The 20067-nt window shown below is 37.8% G+C and overlaps 1 protein-coding gene across 5 annotated transcripts in view; it reads left to right on the top strand.

Moving 5' to 3' along the window:
- Positions 1-20067, top strand: part of ARNT (aryl hydrocarbon receptor nuclear translocator) — an 80493-nt gene that overhangs the window by 46714 nt on the left and 13712 nt on the right. For all 5 annotated transcript variants that reach the window (XM_029946699.1, XM_029946703.1, XM_029946700.1 and 2 more), the window contains 8 exons: positions 1944-2157; positions 5748-5961; positions 7521-7623; positions 9239-9304; positions 9698-9783; positions 11349-11425; positions 16584-16718; positions 19232-19306. In XM_029946699.1, the coding sequence (XP_029802559.1) occupies positions 1944-2157; positions 5748-5961; positions 7521-7623; positions 9239-9304; positions 9698-9783; positions 11349-11425; positions 16584-16718; positions 19232-19306 (970 nt within the window). The remainder of the gene's footprint in view (positions 1-1943; positions 2158-5747; positions 5962-7520; positions 7624-9238; positions 9305-9697; positions 9784-11348; positions 11426-16583; positions 16719-19231; positions 19307-20067) is intronic.

Raw genomic sequence — 20067 nt, forward strand, 5'->3', positions numbered from 1 at the left:
GACTACTGAATACTGAGTACGTGCCATGGACTGAAGGGGGAGGGGGAGGGAGGGAGGGGGTTGATGGTCATGGTTGGGGGCACTTGTGGGGAGAAGCACTGGGTGTTATATGGAAACCAATTTGACAATAAACTATTAAAAAAATCAATGAAAGTATTCTCTGAAAAATTTTTTCTCTGATTATTTTATTTTTTAATAGTTTATTGTCAGATTGGTTTTTATATAACACCCGCTGCTCTTCCCCACAAGTGCCCTCCTCCATTACCACCGCCTCTCTTCCCCGCCCCCTTCAGCCCTCGGTTCATTTTCAGTATTCAGTAGTCTCTCAGGTTTTGCATCCCTCTCTCTCCCCAACTCTCTTTCTCCCTTTATATGGAATTTACAATAAAGAATACCATGCATTTCATGAAAAAAAAATCTATCAGATACTTGGAGGATGGGTGCTTTAAGTTTGAGAGTACAATGTTTCTCAGGGATATTAACAAATATGGACCTATGTGGTGAGATCTTTTTGCTATTTGGAAAGGAGACTTTAGAGCTGTCTTTGGAGACTTGTCAATAATGTAGAGATACTATGATACTATTGTTGTGCCCAAGTTTTTCTACTTTCTGGCTTCTGTGATTTGGGACCACTCAGCAGGAGATAGATCATTGATACCAGCACCTGTTTTTACTACATTCCCCACCCCCCCCACTCCCTTATCTATCATTACTTTTTCACAGGGGCCACAAGCTCATTTTGTTGCCATTTCCTGCCAACTCTTTCACTCATCCGAAAGCTGATTTGGCAGGGTATGGTGGGAAGACCATGCATTCATTGGGAATGAGTGCTGCCATTGGGAAAGTCACTTAATTAACTGCTTAACCTCTTCTCATAAAGAGATCAGTTTATGTTAGATCAGTTTTTTGTTTTCTTTTTTTCACGAAGAACTTTTATTTAATAGGATTCTTAAATGGTAATGGAAGTAAATAAAAAAGATAAAGCAGAGCTGCTCAAGTAGAAGCAGAGCAGAAATGCAGCACATTGTTTGGTTGTCTCTCTGAGGCATCCCCATGGAAGATACTGAGGAACTATGGGGCTTTCCAGGAATCCAGTGAGAAAACTACTGTATTATTATTTGTAGCAATGATAAGATTCTCTCTTGATTTTGAGGAAATCAGCATTGGAGATGTGATCTACTTACTCTGTTGAGCTCCAACTTGTCTGTTTTCAGGCCTTTTCCTCCCTACTCCACTTATACTCTCTAATTCATTTTGTTCCAACTGGGGACCCAGAAGGGACCTCTGGTAGATATCTTAAAATCTCAGTGCCCTGGCACAACACCCAGATAGAGAAAGTAGGACTTTGTGCATTAGTGAGACAAATAAAACTTCAAAATCTTCCAATTCTGGCTGCTAGTATTGTAAGAGAGTAAGAGAGAAGCTTAGAACAAGTAACATTTTATAGACCAAAGGAATCTATACTGTCGATTCTTGGATCAGTTGTTGGGCCCCTTCTTGTGTTGGAAAAAGCTGGTAATTTTGTTTTCAGCCTTAGTAAACATGGAATTCGTTAAGTGGAGATTACTTATCTCTCAGGAACTAAAGTGAATCAACATCTTTTAAGACTACAATTTTGTAAAATTTTTTTTTGTTCTGATGGACTGGTAATTTCCAGAGGAAGTAAAGTTTCCAGGAGGTAGAATTGCTGGTATCTGCTTATTCTTTGTCTGCCTTGTTAGCTTCTGTTCCATGCTTGCTCTGCATGAGAAAGCTGGCAAATGTGACTCTACCTTCTGAGACTTACGCACTCCTAAATCTAAATTCCACATTTCTTCAGCAGCTCACTTGGTATTTATATCACTGTTCCTGCTCTCAAATGGCCACATGTGACCATCTTGGGGGGGGGCATCTCTCTCTCTCTCTCTCTCTCTCTCTCTCTCTCTCTCTCTCTCTCCATGCAGGGAAAATCATAGTGAAATTGAACGGCGACGACGGAACAAGATGACGGCCTACATCACAGAACTGTCGGACATGGTGCCCACCTGTAGTGCCCTGGCTCGAAAACCAGACAAGCTAACCATCTTACGCATGGCTGTCTCTCACATGAAGTCCTTGCGAGGAACTGGGAATACATCCACTGACGGCACCTACAAGCCTTCATTCCTCACTGATCAGGTCAATGGGACGCACAGCTCTGAGCGAGTCTAGAATCTGTTGAAAGTTTTGATCTTTTGGGGATAGATAACCATAATTCAAATTAGTGCCTTGTATTGGGAGTCAGAGCAGAGCTCAGTCAGTAGACTGCGTAAAGTTCAAGAATTGAGCTGTTAAGGAAGAATTCAGACCATGGGGAAGTGGTTTCATTCTTGGCTGTACATTTATTAGCATCGGAGCAGTGAGAAGTACAGAAGGCTTCTGCAAACTGTTCGGCAAGCTTAAAGGTATTGTAGATTTCACCCGTGAGTACAGCATGTAAGGTGGAAAGAGCATGGAACTATGGGAAGAAGAGATGACTCTGTCCATGGAGCTAGTCCTCTTCATTGGCTTTCAGGTTCTAGAAGATGGAAAAAATCTATTTCTTATTACTGAAGCAGCGTTCAATTTGGTGATAAAACGAATCTAACAAGGCAGTCATTGTTCCTTAGAGATATGCTCTGGTATGTGTAGTGAGTTAAATACAGAAAGTAAAGATATTTCAGCCTTTCAGGGACTCAGTCTGAATATGAATATGTGAGTGGAGGGAAGTCAGTCTAAATATGAATATTTAATAGTGGCTGGATACACACATAAGTGAAAAATGAGAGGAAAATGCATAGAGAAGAAATACATTAAGAAAAACCTTTTTAATAATTTGGGGCACCTGAGTGGTTTAGTCAGTTAGGCATCCAACTCTTGATTTCGGCTCAGGTCATGATCTCACGGTTGGTGAGTTTGAGCCCTGCATTGGGCTCTGTGCTCACAGTGCAGAGCTTCTTGGGATTCTCTCTTTCTCCCTCTCTCTCTGCCCTTCTCCTGCTCGCATGCACTTTCTCAAAATAAACAAACACTAAAACATTTTTTAAAACTTAATTTATATGAGACTAGATAAACATATACTGGAGGGTTGGCTAAAGTGAATAGAATGACCAGGGCTGAGTGAGGATGGTCAGCAAAACTTCTAAGAGTAAAGAAGCCATGTTCTGTTTCAATTATTAAATGTAGCACCAGGGGAATGAGGGGGCACCTGGGGGGCTCAGTCAGTTGAGTGTCTGATTTGGGCTTGGGTCATGAGCTCATAGTTTGTGAGTTCAAGTCCCATGTCGAGCTCTGTACTGACGGCTCAGAGCCTGGAGCCTGCTTCGGATTCTGTATCCCCATCTCTCTGTCCCTTCCCCACTCACACTCTGTCCTATCTGTATTTCTTGTCTCTCTCTCTCAAAAATAAACAAACATTAAAAAAAATTTTTTTTTAAATAACACAGCGGGGGTGCCTGGGTGGCTCAGTCAATTGGGCCCCTGGCTCTTGATTTTGGCTCAGGTTTTGATTCCAGGGTCATGGGATTGAGTCCCGTGTGGGGCTCTGTGCTGAGCGTAGAGCCTCCTTGGGGCTCTCTTTCTCTCTACCTCTGCCCCTGTTCTCCACTTGTAGGTGCACTCTCTCTCTCTCTCTCTCTCTCTCTCTCTCTCTAAAAATAATAAAAAATAACAGTGTTTTTGAAGAAAAATTTGGAAAATACAGGAAATATAAGGAGGAAAAATTGACCCTTAATGTTACCCTTTTTTTTCAGAGGATTAGAAGGAAGGAATGTGGTTTGGAAGAAAGCAATAATAATTTTCCAAATAGGATTGTCTGTATGAAAGCACACAAATAGTATGGGTTTTATATATATGTATTTTGGAATAATCAGTTGTAACAATAGACAGAGATACTGATTCAATCGACTCCAGTCATGTACCTTTTGTGGGCTAACCAGGTATTTTGTGTGCTATGAGAAAAACAAAGAGATAAGAGATAAAGAGGAAAACAAAGAGATAAGAGATAGTTACTGGTGGAAAGAGGTAAATAAATAAATCACAGTATAAACACACAATCATTTCTATCCTAAGGGTGCTGTATTAAGTCCTGTAGAAGTATAAACATGGAAGGAGAGAGAGTAGGGGAATAGTATTGGGAATAACTCTAGCAAATGTCTCGTAAGAATAATTTGGTTATTCAAGGCAAATGAAGTTAGTTTAGCAAGCCTTGGGAGAGGATAATAGGTAGGCTGAGACCTGATGGTGCAATATTTAGGTATTATGTTACAGAATTTAGATATTAATTTTTAAGCCTTGGGAAGCCATAAAAATATATTGGCCAATGTAGCATTTTAAGGCTAGGTTGGAGAGAATAAAAGCAGGGAGATCATTTCATTTGTTTTGGCATAAAATAACAAGGACTGTGATGTAGTATTGAAAATGGAATTGATAAAACAGAATTCTCACTAGAGCATAAGGGAGAATAATTAGATCCTGAGTCTTGTAGCCTGAGAGGAAGGTGATAGTGTTAATCAAAAAAGGAAATGCTAGGGGTGCCTGGGTGGCTTAGCTAGTTAAGAGGACTCTTGATTTCAGTTCAGGTCATGATCTCCTGGTTTGTGAGACCCCGCCCCGAGTTGGGCCTGATAGTACAGAGCTTGCTTGGGATTCTCTCTTTCCCTGCCCTCCCTGCCTCACTGTGCATGATCTCTCTCTCTCTCACTTGGAAAATAAATAAAAATTTTTAAAAAATGCTAGAAGAGCACAGAGGATTGTTCTTTGGAGGGGGAGATAATGATCTGTTTTGAGATGTTGAAATTGAATTGCTGTTAGAATATCTATGTGGAAATGTTTAACAGATAGTTGCAGTTCAGGAATTCAGGTCTGTTTAAAGCTAAAGAAGATAACTTTAGGCAAGTCTAAAGATGTAGATTTGGGTATCATTTCATAGCTTGGAGGAGTGATATATGACTTCTCAGAGAGAGAGTATGGTCTAAAAAGAGAACTTAATATATAAGTTTGCAAATACCTATACTTGAACAAAGGGAAGGGAGCCTGAAGCAGAGAAGGGACATTTAGAAGTACAGCAAAAAGGGGACAGTATTGTAGAAGCTAGAGGAAAATAAAACTTGATAGAGTGGACAACATTAGTAGATTCTGCAGAAGACATCAAGTAACATGATAAGATCCAGGAAAGGGGGTTTCAGTTGGCAGCTAGGAGGACATTGATAACCTCCTGCAAATAACATGAATGGTTTAGAGTGAAGATTGTAGTGTGATGGAGAAATAATTGAAAGATAAGAGAATAAAGCCAGTAAATATAACATTTTTGTTAACATAAATTTAGCACTGAAAAAGAGGTGATTTGGGCAAAGTTGAGGACAAATTTGTATGGAATTGAGAAATCTTAGTCATGTTTATGGATCCGAGGGGAAAGAGAGTTAAAATGAGCATATTTGTAGAGCAGAATTGTAAAGGGAGACCAAAGGGGGTGAAATCAAGAACTCAGTTATTGTTAGTGGTGATCTTTTGTATTCCCCTTTTTGAGTCCTGAGATCGAGGAGAAGGTGGATAGTAACACAGAGCGGATGAAAAAATACTGATTAGGAAAGGCTGTCATGGAGGCAGTTACACCTAGGTTGTAAAGCTGTGGCCTTCCAGCAATTGCCTCTGGAGAGATACATAAGGCCTGTACCGTCTTACTTCTTTCCATGGATAATACATGGCTTTTAAGAGTTCAGTATTCACTTGTATTTCTCTTCTTTGGACAGGAACTCAAACATTTGATTTTGGAGGCAGCGGATGGCTTTCTGTTTATTGTCTCATGTGAGACAGGTCGGGTGGTTTATGTCTCTGATTCAGTGACCCCTGTTTTGAACCAGCCACAGTCTGAATGGTTCGGTAGCACGCTCTATGATCAGGTGCATCCAGATGACGTGGACAAACTTCGTGAGCAGCTTTCCACTTCGGAAAATGCCCTGACAGGTACGAAGTATGTGGATGGAAAATGAATGGGAAATCCTTTCTTTTTTTCTGAAACAGAAGAGGAAGAGGTGTTTTAGCTCTTTAATTTGTTCATTAAATCTGGCAAGGCTTCTAGAATTTTCTCTAATGAATATAGTCAGTTTTTTCTATCCACATGCTGATAATATAATTAATAGCTTATCTTTAGAAAATGTTTCTTTAGCGACAGAGCACATATAAAAGTTTAATTTTAAGTTTGTTTTTTTTTAATATTTTATTTATTTTTGATACAGAGAGAGACAGAGCATGAGAGGGGGAGGGGCAGAGAGAGAAGGAGACACAGAACTGGAAGCAGGCTCCAGGGTCTGAGCTAGCCGTCAGCACAGAGCCCGACGCGGGGCTCGAGCCCACGAACGTGAGATCTGACCTGAGCCGAAGTCGGAAGCTTAACCGACTGAGCCACCCAGGCGCCCCCAATTTTAAGTTAAAAAAAATTTTTTTAGTTTAATTTTAATGTAAATAATGCAGTAAGTAAAAACCAAATCTATAGTCAGCTTTTTTTTTCATTTTAAAATAATTAAATTCTTCATGTTTCTGTCTTATTTGTGTGGGTAATTACCAGGTTTTTTTTTCCTACCTGTTTGTGCATGTCTTTAGCTTTATACTGGGTTCTATGATAATAGATTTTTATTTTAGAGGGGAGTGGTTATCCATATAGGTTTTTTTCTTCTTTCTTTCTTCCTTCCTTCCTTCCTTCCTTCCTTCCTTCTTTCCTTCCTTCCTTCTTTCCTTCCTTCCTTCTTTCCTTCCTTCCTTCCTTCCTTCCTTCCTTTCTTCCTTCCTTCCTTCCTTTCTTCTTTTTGGTTGTATCTGTACTATTTTTCTGTTCCCCCCCGCCCCACCCCTGTTTTAATGCTATTTAGTCCTTTGTCACAGTTTGGCTATAGGAAACACAAATGCTCCTTAAGCAACTCTGGAAAAAAAATTAAAGTGGAAGTCGATCAAAACTGGTAATTAAAATACAAGAAAGTCCACTATTGATGTTATTTTAGTTTTCCCTTCTTTTAGGTTTTTTTGGATTTTATTTTTCTAGTTCTTTTCCCCAAAAGTTGCTATTTGTTTCTATATAATAAAGGGAGGAACAGTTTTGGCTGGAAACAGATATGTGTTTCTATATATAAATATAGAATACTTATATATAGCATGTAAATATAGCATATAAAAATATTTGTTTTTAAACAATGACATTCCCTCAGTGTGCATGTTTGTGCATGTGTACATGCATGTGTATGAGATGAGACCCAAGAATATAGCCTAGCCTTTTGCTTACCAACAATACTTTCCACGCCTACCTTCCTTCCTTGCATAAGGTTATCTCCAGTGGTGCTTAAGTATAAGATTCATTGATGGGAATTGAGCAATTTTAGACTTGAAAAAAATCCATTCCCTACTTGGCCTATTCTGTTATAAGCAAAGAGATTGGAGGGTGAATAGGATACTTACCTTTGCCTCCAGTGTCTCACCCGCTTTTCCCCACATACAAGAACACATTCCAGATTCCTCTTCACATCATTTTTCAGGGCGTATTCTTGATCTGAAGACTGGAACAGTGAAAAAGGAAGGCCAGCAGTCTTCCATGAGGATGTGTATGGGCTCAAGGAGATCATTTATTTGCCGTATGAGGTGAGTGTCAGGCTGAGGACTGTGATTTGACATAGGAATAGGAGCAGAGGGTTTGATTTCTGGTTAGAGGAGTTAAACTTTTAAATCCAAGCTCTAGTTGGATTAAATTGCCTGTCACCACATGGATTGTAACAGAATAAAGTATTTGATAAGGAAACTCAATTCTAATGAACTCCTCCTGTGCCAGACATCATGTTAGGAAGTTATTGCTGTCATCTCATTTCCCACATCTGTTCTTCATGGTACCTAGTTTGCTGTTTAAAAAAAAAAAACAAACTCAAAAAATTAACTTCCCAGAATTATATAGATAATGCGTAATACGGGATTTTATTTTATTACTTTTTAAATGTTTGTTTATTTTTGAGAGAGAGGCAGAGAGAGGGAGACAGAGAACCGAATCAGTCTCAGCACTGACAGCACAGAACCTGATATTTGGCTCGAACTTGTGAACTGTAAAATCATGACCTGAGCTGAAGTCAGACACTTGCCTGACTGAGCCACCCAGGTGCTCCAGAATTTTATTTTAATCTACAGTAATTGGATTTCAAAACCTGTATTTTCCCCCAGTACATCACAAGACAACATCCATGTACTAATGTCATTACTTTATTATATCTTTTGGTTAGTATTTACTATTTATACATTATACATTTTAGTATTCTGAAGAAAGTATGGTGGTGCATTCTACACAGGTAGAAAAGATCTCAAAGTCACAAAATAAGTTCAGGTTGTATAATGGAAATTTATTACTTTATGCTATCTACTAAGGATGCTTATTAGAAATGATGAATAGGATATTAAGAAAGGTTTCCTGAGAGATTTATGGAATTGAAAATTATGTGGCTTAGTGGTTTAGAATAACTTCTGGAACCAGATTACTGAGTTTGCCATTTAGTATCTTCTGGCACCTTGAACAGATTATGAGACTACTTTGTGTTGTGATTTTGTCTAATGGAATTATATTAATATCAACTTCATAAAGTTGTCATGAGAATGAGATGAATAAATATTTGTAAAGATGCTTAGAATAGTGCATGGCACATATTAAGCTCTGTGTAAGTTCTGCTTAGTATTATTTTAAAGAAAGGAGAAAAGGAAAGTGGAAAAGGGTGGGAGAGAATGTCCTAGCATGTGGACATGGTCTATGCAGAGAGGCAGAAACAAGATAAACAATAAGGAAAAGTTGCAAATGGATTGGGTTGTGGTATAGGACAGGAGTCTGCAAATCACTACTCTTTATTTGCAAATAAAGCCTTATAGGAACATAAGCCATGTGTATTTGTTTTATTGTCTGTGGCTGTTTTCATGCCCCTATGGCAGAGTTAACTTGTTGCAACAGATTTTATTGTCCACAAAAGCTGAAATATTTACCATCTGGTCCTTTACATAAAAAGTATTCTGGCCCCAGTGTAGAGAATTTCTGCATTTGAAGAATGTGTGAAACATTTTGAGCCTCAGATTCTGGGGACAGTTACAAGTTGTAGAAATACTAAATGTAATTTATTTATCCTTCTGTGTCTCATTGTATCCAGAGCCTGTTATCTGGCTGTTAGCGGATGGAAAGTTCTTTAATAGCAGGGCGTAATTGCTTTTTAATGTCTGTTCCTTGAAACAGGTGTGGCAGTAGCGCTGTGGACCCAGTCTCCGCAAATAGGCTGAGCTTTGTGAGGAACAGATGCAGGTGAGATCCTAAAGAGTGAAAAACCAGAGGGATGGCCCAGTTCCTGTAGGGATCATCGCTTTTTAAACTGTCTTACTGTATGTACTACTTCCTTCAGCAGCCTTTCCCTTCCTCCCTTATTTCTCACTTAATTTTCTAGCAATACTTTCCTGAGCTCATCTTGTTTTAAAGAAGTTGCCCTGCCACTTTACCAACTTACTTTCTGCTGTAACACCTTTTAGTTGCTCTACTTTGGCAAGGCTCAGAAATATGGTGGTCACTTTGGGGTGGGAGAGGTCAAAAAGTGACCAGTTTTCTAAACATCCGAGAGTCTAAAGTTAAAGGTACTAAGCCAGCATTGCCTTTTAAATGTTACTGGCTAGGGTTTTCTCCTCACTCATGTACTTCTTCTAGGAATGGACTCGGCTCTGTGAAGGATGGGGAAGCTCATTTTGTGGTGGTCCACTGCACAGGCTATATCAAGGCCTGGCCCCCAGCAGGTAGGCAAGTTGGATTTCTCCTGTGGTGCAGCAGCTTTCTCACAGAGCCTGAGAAAATAGCTCTGACATTTGTCATGTACCGGATATGTGATACGTACTGTGGTATAAACTATAGGAAAATAGGAAAGAAAAAGCAGACAGACTCCTGCACCTCCTTTATATTCCTGTTGAGGAGATGGATTACCTCAGACTTGAAAATGACTCAATGTTGGCGTGTTACAGAATGCAGTTTTAAATGTGCAGATTCATAATAATATATACTGAATCCTTATTTCCTAAGTATTTGTGTGCAGAGAAACAGTTGACATTGAATGCAGTTAATTTGAGAAAGCTATCTAAAGTAGAAGCATGACTTTGAGGGAAAAGAGGGAAATGGCTGGATTGTAGTAACTTGTAAATGGGATATTCCCTGTAAAGGCTTTAAATCAAGATGTGAGCAGATTAGCTTTACTAGAACTGGAAGTCAAACAGGGAATGTGCGAAGGGTGCAGGGGTCACCCTTTTATTAGCACCAGGCTCTAACCAACTGAGCTAACGGGCCACCTGGGGTCACCCTTTTAAACTGGTTTGTTAGAATTTCCAGATCCTAGCAACTTTATTACTTCCCTGTTGAATAGGTATGATTGGGAAGTGGGATTGTAGGGAGAGGAGAACTAAGAGAAAAGGGAGGCAAATGTGTATATTTGGGTGATTGAACTTTGTATTTGGAAAAACCTGAATTTGCTTCTGGCATTGTTACTCACTAATGGTATAACTTAAGGTAAGTTGCTTGACTTTATAAAAAGAACCCCTCAGTTTTCTTACCTATAGTTTGGAGATTTTAACATTTTAATTTTTTGAGGATTAAATTTAATATAAGAAAACCACCCATCCCAGGGCCTGGCATATAGTAGGCATTCAATAAATGACAGTTAAATGTAATTAAGAAAAATTAAGTGTAGTGACATTTGAACTTTTTAGTTTATATACGCTATAAACCATTGTTTTGCAGTATACATGGTCTTTCATATTTCTGTATTGTTCTCAAAGAAATACTATTTTTCTTGGTAAAAAGAAGATACAAATGCAAAGACTAGAGAGAATGCAGTCTGTTCCCTTTCCACAAAAAATATTGAAACATTGGCTTCTCTCTTTTCCAAAGGACATAAATAACTATTAGTGTTTGTTTCATTTCATTTGTGGTTGTTTGCTTACTTTACAAGAAAACAGGTTGGGCAAGACACCTGTTATCTGCCTGTCATTATGGTCACAGAATGAATAACTGTCTTCATATATGTTTGGTTTGGCCAGCATGGTTTTTAAGAATACTTAGGGTGGGATTTGTACTCTGCAATTTATTGTAATTAATATGGGTAAAATATATGAATTATTATATGTAAAAATACTTAAAACAGTACCTGGTATATATGGTAAATTCTGTGTAATTGTTATTGTTATTTTTATCATTCAGCATTCTCTATTGTAGTCTCTTCATACCTACATATATTTTAAATCTTTTTCTATCTGAATTGAAGGCAATTGCGTTTGAAATCCCTCTTAAACCTTTTAACTTCACCTTCCTGTAGGTGTCTCCCTTCCAGATGATGATCCAGAGGCTGGCCAGGGGAGCAAGTTTTGCCTGGTGGCCATTGGCAGACTACAGGCAAGTTTGAATTTTCCACATCTATATCATCTCTTTTGTTTTCCTTTTTTCTTCTTTTTCAGTTTTCTTTGAGCATTTATTTTTTAAAGTGTAATTCCAATACGTTTAACATATGGTGTTATATTAATTTATTAGTGTATTAGTTATATTAGGTATACAGTAGAGGGATTCAGTAATTCTGTACATTACTCAGTGCTCATCATAAGTGAACTTTTGGGTGGGGGGAATGGGTTAAATAGGTGATGGGTACTAAGGAAGACACTCGTGATGAGCCCTAGGTGTTGTGTGTAAGTGATAAGTCAGTACATTTCTACACCTGAAAATAGTATTACACTGGATGTTAACTAACGAATTTAAATAAACACTTGGAAAGAAAATAGTGTTTTCTTAATCTCTTTCACCTATTTCACCTATGCCTTGACCCAACTCCCCCCCAGTTTGTTCTCTGTAGTTAAGAGGCTGTTTTTGTGTTTGTTCTTTTTATCTTTGTTTGTTTTGTTTTTTAAGTCCACATATATGTGAAATCATATGGTATTTGTCTTTCTCTGATTTCACTTAGAATTATGCTCTCTATATCTATCCATGTTGTAAATGGGAAGATTCCATTCTTTCTTACGGCTGAGTAATATTCCATTGTGTGTGTGTGTGTGTGTGTGTGTGTGTGTATGTACACATACATATATACACATCATCTTTATCCATTCATCTATTGATGGAAACTTGGGCTGCTGCCATAATTTGGCTTTTATAAATAATGCTGCAGTATACATAGTGCATGTATATTTTCGGATTAGTGGTTTTGTGTTCTTTGCATCAATACCCCGTGGTGGAATTACTGGATCATATAGCAGTTCTCAATTACTGGATCATATAGCAGTTCTCTATTTAATTTTTTTTAAGAATCTCCATACGGTTTTTCTCAGTGGCTGCACCAGTTTGCATTCCCATCAATACTACATAGGTGTTCCTTTTTCTCCACATTCTGGCCAACATTTGTTTCTGTGTTGCTTATTTTAGCCATTCTGACAGATATGAGGTGGTATCTCATTGTGGTTTTGATTTGCATTTCCCTGATGATTAGTGATGGTGAGCATCTTTTCATGGGTCTGTTGGCCATCTGTAGTTCTTCTTTGGAGAAATGTCTGTTCATGTCTTCTGTCCATTTTTAGTTAGATTATTTGGGTTTTTTGTTTCTTTGTTTTGTTTTTGGTGTTGGGTTGTATAAGTACTTTATATATTTTGGATATTAACTCTTTATCAGAAATGTCATTTGCAAATAACTTCTCCCATTCAGTAAGTTGTCTTTTAGTTTTGGTGATTGTTTCATTTGCTGTGCATAAGCTTTTTATTTTGATGTGGTCCCAGTAGTTTATTTTTGCTTTTGTTTCCTCTGCCTCAGGAGCCATATCTAAAATAATATTACTTTGGCCAATGTCAAATTATTTCCTGTGCTCTCTTCTAGGATTTAAAAAGAATGTATATTCTACTGTTTTAGGATGGAATGTTCTGAATATATTTGTTAGATCCCTCTGGTCCAGTGTGTCATTCAAAGCCATTGTATACTTGATTTTCTGTTTGGATGATTTATCCATTCAGGAAAGTAGCATGTTAAAGTCCTCTACTATTAGTATATAATTCTATATAAATATATATATATATATTACTATATTACTTCTTTTATATTTATTATTAGCTGCTTTATATATTGGGTGCTCCCAATATGTTAAGTGCATAAATATTTACAATCGTTATATCTTCTTACTGGTTTATTCCTTTTATGATGATATAGTGTCTTTCTTTGTTTCCTGTTATAGCATTTGTTTTAAAATCTATTTTGTCCAATATAAATATTGCTACCCTCTTTACAGTTTCTTTTCACTTCCTTTTGCATGCATGATAAATGCTTTTCCCTACACTTTCAGTCTTCATGTGTCTTTCGGTCTCAAATGAGTCTCTAATAGGCAGCATATAGAAGGGTCTTGCTTTTTTATCCATTCCGTCACCCTGTGTCTTTTTTGATTGGAGCATTTAGTCCATTTACATTGAAAGTAATTCTTGAGGTACCTGGTTGGCCCACTTGGTGAAGCATCTGACTCTTAATCTCAGGGTTGTGAGTTCAAGCCCCATGTTAGGGGTGAAGCCTACTTAAAAAAAAAAAGAAAGTAATTCTTGATAGGCCTGTACTCATTGCCATTTTGTTACTTGTTTTGTGGTTGTTTTTGTAGTGCTTTGTTTCTTCTATTGCTATATCCTCTGATGGTTTGTTGGCTTTATTTAATGATATACTTGGATTCCTTTCTCTTTATTTTTTGCACGTCTATTACTGGTTTAAATTGTAGTTACCATTAGGTTTGTGTGTAACATTTTATGCATATAGCAGCATATATTAAATTAATGATCACTTTAGTTTGAACCCATTCTTTATTCCTCTCCCCTCCACATTTTATATATATGGTGTTCTACTTTACAACCTTTTATTTTGAGAATCCCTAGGACTGATTTTTATAAATATACTTAATTTTACTGCTTTTGTGTTTTTTTATACTTTTTCTTAATCCTCCTTACTGTCTCAAAGATTCCCCTTTAACATTTCCTGTAGGATTGGTTTAGTGATCATGATTTCTTTAACTTTTGTTGGTCTGGGAAACTTTATTTGTCCTTCAATTGTGAATGATAGCCTTGCTGGATAGAGTATTCTTGGCTGCAGGTTTTTTTTTTTTTTCAGCACTTTGAATATATCATGTTGTTCCCTTCTGGCCTACAAAGTTTCTTCTGAAAAATCTACTCATTATGTTATGGTTTTCCTTTATATGTAACTAATTGTTATATGTATATATTTTTTCTTGCTGCTTAGAAATTCTCTTTTTTCTCTGTTTTTTGCCAATTTCTGTATGTCTTGGTGTGGACCTCCCTATATTGATTTTGTTGGGCACTCTCTGTACCTTTTGGATCTGAATTTCCCAGATTTGGGAAGTTTTCAGCTATTTATTCAAGTAAATTTTCTGCCACTTTTTCTCTCCTTCTTGGATCCCTGTAATGTGAGTGTTCTTAAGCTTGCTGGTATCACTGAGTTCCCTAAATCCATTTTTGTTTTTTATTTAATTTTTTTCCCTCTTTCCTGTTCAGCTTGAGTGCCTCCGATTACTCTCTTCCAGGTTGCCAATTCATTTTTCTGCTTCCTCTAGTCTGTCATTTATTCCATCTAGTGTATTTTTAATTTTAGTTATTGAGTTCTTCATCTTTGATTGTTTCTTTTTTATGTTTTCTGACTTTTGTTAAGGGTCTCACTGAGGTACTCCACTCTTTTCTCAAGTCCAGTAGTATCTTTATGACCATTACTTTAGATTCTCTATGAGGCATATTACTTTAGCTCTGTTTTGTTAGGTCTCTTGCTGTGATTTTGACTTGTTTCATTTGGAACATATCTCTCTATCTGCTTCTGTGTGTTAGGAAAGGCAGCTACATCTCTTGCTCGTGAAAATAGTGGCCTTAGGAAAAAAGAGGTCCTGTAGTGCCCTGCAGTTCAGTGTTCCCTGTTCACCAGAATCTGGTGTTTCAGGGGTGCCTTCTATGTGTGCCCTGCTGTTGTGGCTGAGCTGCTTTTGCTTCAGTCTGGGCCTCTGCAGTGCCTCTTTGTCCGTTGTGGGCAAGTTTGGTCCCTGTGTTGTTAGTAGGCTAGTCTGGGGTCACCCAGTTGTGGGCTTATGTTGAGTCTGACCAGATGTTTGCCATGGGACTGAACCATGGGAGAAAGCGTGGGCAGAGTGCAAAGTGTTAGCAGGGTTTGCAGGGTTCTGCTCTGGGAGGAAACCTGGAGCTGCAGCCTGGTTGGGGGCCGGGGGGCGGGGAGGGGGGCAGTGCTGGGTGGGGCACACTGTTAGCAAGCGAAGTAGTGAGTGTTGGTACCACACTGGCTCCCAGTTGTCTGCTTGAGCTGGGGGTAGGGGAAGGTAATGGCACCCGCCAGCTCCTTTGTTCCTGGAGAAGTTTCCCAATGATCCCTGCCCCTCCAGCACATGCTCTGAAATTAGTAAACACATTTCCCTCCTGTATAACCTCAGGTGTTTTCTTGTAGTGGTGCTTCCAGGCTGTGCTTCCAGCTTCCTCTTGCTCTTCCGTCTTTCCCTTGAGACTGCTAATTGTTTTAGTGTTCCAGGTTTTAAGCCCTGCTATTTGTAAGAATTCTTGAAATTCCACCCCTCTGGTTTTCAAAGTCAAATGTTATAGGGATTTATCTTCTCCACAGGGGCTCCCGGGTGTGAGAGAATGTTTCTCTCCCTCTGTTGACAGTCTTGCAGACCGTCTCACAGGTCCACTTAGTGGGTCCATGTAGCTCCGCCCTTCCTGTGCTTTTCAGTGTGGCCTCTTCTCTATAGGTAGCTGTGGAGAGTTTGTTCCGCCAGTCTTTGGGTCGTTTTCTGGGTTATTTACGCTGATACGGCTTTTATCTCATTGTATCCATGGGACAAGGTGAGTTTAGGGTCCTCCTACTCCACCATCTTCCTTGGACGTCCTGTATCATCCCTTTTCAGTGAGGAGACATCTCCTCAGGACTTGTTCATGTTATTTTTATTTTACTCTCTGAATACAAATGAAGAATTTCATAAACTCTAGGTATTTGGAAGACTATGGCATTCATAGTTTGCTTCTCTTAGGTTTAGAAGAATCTGAAAAGGATGAGAAGAGGAGGGAGATCTTTTCCCTTTATCTTTCATACTTTACAAGTGCTGAATTTTCTAACTCATTTCTTCTGCTTCTATAAGGAGAAGACAGATCTTTTCATTTTGTCATTACATGACTAGACTAGTGGAAGTATTTTGATTCTTCTCATAAAGTTAGATAAGTTTCTTGGTTACTGGAGACTACAATTTTCCAATCTGAATAATGAACACAGTCAAACTGAATGACAGTAGGTGAGTTTTTGGTTGAATGCATTTTTATCTTTCTTTACAAAGTTGGTAAAGAGTACAGATGTGGGAGTGGAGCTAGGCCTCATGTGCTAATTGTGACTGTAGTTTTTCCTTCCAGAATGAGATATGAAAACACTGATATTCCTTAAACTGGGATCCTCATGTTTACATATATGACCATGGGGAGATAGGAGATGCATCTGTAAAGAGTGGTATCATTTTACTTGTTTTTATCTCTTTACTTTCAGGTTACCAGTTCCCCCAACTGTACAGACATGAGTAATGTTTGTCAACCAACAGAGTTCATCTCTCGGCACAACATTGAAGGAATCTTCACTTTTGTGGATCACCGCTGTGTGGCTACTGTTGGCTACCAACCACAGGTGAAGAGCTAGAGCTGTTACACCACTAATACTTAAGCCTGTTTCCCTTGGCTTTGTTGAGATTATTGAGTCATGTAATTCCCGAATAGCCAAAACATATCAGCCCAGGTCAGAAAAAGAGATCCATCAGTAGCTAAGTTTATTCTTTGTTTTCTACCAATGTTATTCATCTAATCTAGAAAAATACATCTTGTGAAACCAGGTTGGGACAGCAGACATGAATAGGTATTTATTTTTTCTTATTGATATTAATACAGATAATAATGATGCAAAAGTGTCATTTTAATTAGTTATAATGGTATGACCATTGTTAGATAATTTTTGTAATCACCTAAGTACATAGAAACCCACAAAATATGCAAATTTGGCCAGTTATTATGATTTTATTGAGCTTTCTCATTCGACAGACTAGGAAGCTATACTAGAGTTGACAAATAAGTTGTCATACAAACTTTCCAAACTATATATATGGCCAGGAGGGACTTCTGGCTACAGCTCTGTGAAGAAATTGGTAAAAAAGAGGTCTTGAAACAAGGAACAAAGTTGGAGGATATACACTACCTGATTCATCATCTGTTACAAAGTTGTCATCAAGGTAGTGTGATAGCAGTGTAAGGATAGATATATAGATCAGTAGAACCAGAATAGAGTCTCTTTTCACATTTATGGTCAAATGAATTTCCAAAAAGATGCCTAGACAATTCAGCAGAGACAAGAAGTCTAACAGATGGTGATGGAAAAGTTGGATATCCACCCCCTCAAAAGGATGTAAACTCTTACCCCACACCATGCACAAAGACATAAATGCATGAGAGCTAAAGTTATAAAACTTTTAGAAGAATATAGGAGACTATCTTTGTGATCTTGAGTTAGGCAAAGATTTCTTATATGACACTAAAAGCAAAGTTCACAAAAGAAAAAAATCTTATAAGTTGGATTTCATCAGAAATAAAATTTGCCCTCTTAAAAGGGCATCATTAAGAAAGTGAAAAGACCATACACCAACTAGGAGAAAATACTCACAAATCTTATATCTGAAAAAGAATTGGTATCCAGAATATATAAAAGAACTCTTAGAACTCCTTAAGATAAGCAGCTAGTAAATATGGGGCATAAGATTTGAATAGACATTTCACCAAAGAAGGAATAGGAATGGCATATAGAAAGATGCTTATCGCGGGGGCACCTGGTTGCTCCAGTCAGTGGAACATGCAGCCCTTGATCTCAGGGTTGTGAGTTCAAGCCCCAGGTTGGGTATAGGAATTACTTAAGAAAATTTAAAAATAAAAAAAAACAAGATGTTCATCATCATTAGTCAACAGGAAAGTACAAATTAAAACTACAGTGAGATTCCACTATATGGCCACGAGAATATTCAAAGTGAGATGCTGCTGTATGTACAGTATAATCAAAAAGTGGGGTTCCTGGGTGGTCAGTGGATTGAGCATCCGACTCTTGATTTCGGCTCAGGTCATGATCTCACACTTGGCGAGATCAAGCCTCACACTGGGCCCTGCGCTGACAGTGTGGAGCCTGCTTGTGATTCTCTTTCTCCCTTTCTCTTTTCACCCCCCCCCCCCACACACACACCCATGTGCACACACTCGTGCTCTCTCTCTCAAAATAAATTAAAAAAATTTTTTTAATGTATTGCGAGAATGTGGAAAAATTGGAACCATCACACATTGTTGGTAGACATGTATGATGGTATAGCCACTATGGAAAACATTGTGGAAAAAATGGAAAAACAGTTTCATAAAAAATTAAATGTGACTTACCCTACAATGTAGCAATTCCACTCCTAAGTATTTACTCAAGAGAAATAAAAATATGTTCACATAAAGAAAGATTGTTATTCACAGTCATATTATTCTGATAGCCCCAAAGTGGAAAACTCAAAATGTCCATTTACTAGTAATGGATATATAAACTATGATATATTCATGATAGAATACTGCTGATCAATAAAAAGGAATGAACTTTTGATATATGCAATAACATAGATGAACTCCAAGAATCTTAAATGTAAGAAGCCAGACACAAAAAACTACATATTGTTTAATTCCATTTGTGTGACATTTCTAGAAAAGTTGGCTAGGAGATTGGGAGCGGGCGTTGACTACAAATAGGCACAAGGGAACTTTTGGGGCCAGTGGACATGTTCTAAAATTGAATTGTGGTAATAATGGCAGTTGTGCAACTGTATAAATATATTAGAGACTATCAAATTATAGGCTTAGAATGAGTGAATTATTTGTTGTATGTTAGCCCTCAAATCCATAAAAATGCAATTAAAGTAAATAGATAATATTCTGAAAAAGAAAAATGTTCTGGAGGCCATTCACTTAACAGATTCTATATTTTGGGTTTTGTTTGTTTGTTTTGTTTGTTTTTCTCCACACTTATAATCCTAGGATAATGACAGGAGAAATAAAATCCAAGTCCTTTGCTGATAGGCCATGAAGTTAGGTGATCATAAAAGTGTCCATCTTACTCTTCTTTTTCATTTTTAGGAACTCTTAGGAAAGAATATTGTAGAATTCTGTCATCCTGAAGACCAACAGCTTCTAAGAGATAGCTTTCAACAGGTAACTTTTTCCCCTGGTTTGAATCTGAATAACATTTTTATTTAATATTTGTTATCATAGTAATTTCTCAAATATTTATTGACCACTGATTGAGTACTGTGACAGGCACCACCATAATCTTATGTTTAGTACATAGCCTCTGATTTTAAGCCACAAAAAAAGGACTGGTAATTTGAAACTATGAATAATGTCCATATTTTGGCTTTGGCTACTCGCTGTCTTATATCTAGCTAACTGTATCCAAAAGACTCTTTAAATTATTTAAAATATTCTAGACCTCAGTGAACTGTGGATGATAGTAGAAATGTTCATTTCACAGTTCTTTTATAGATAAGAGTTAATGGCTTTTTCTTACACATCACAAATAAGGATTTTTATTTGTCAGTATTAATTGTCTGAATTCTAAACAGATTCTTGGACTGCTGACTCATATCCATCAGTTCATTCAACTTTAGTACCAGTCTATCCCCAGTGACTTTTTCAGAACTAATACCTTCACCATGAAGCTCCATGAGCTTTCCTAATTCAAATTTGGGCTTCTTCAGCATTTTTACCTTTCTACCAAAGATCATGAAGTGAATAAATAGATTGGCAAGCCTTTTCTATGTCTTTTCTGTTGCTGTCTGGAATCAGTTTAACCATTTCTTTGAAGTCATTTGTCTGCACCTCTCAGGTTATGACTTCTACCATCTTTTTCCAAATTTGGAATTCCCAGACCTGTTGGTGCTGAGCATAAGAGGTCTTCTTGATGTGCTTTTTAG

This window comes from Suricata suricatta, chromosome 8 (genome assembly GCF_006229205.1).
Source record: "Suricata suricatta isolate VVHF042 chromosome 8, meerkat_22Aug2017_6uvM2_HiC, whole genome shotgun sequence".
In the NCBI taxonomy this organism is placed as follows: Eukaryota; Metazoa; Chordata; class Mammalia; order Carnivora; family Herpestidae; genus Suricata; species Suricata suricatta.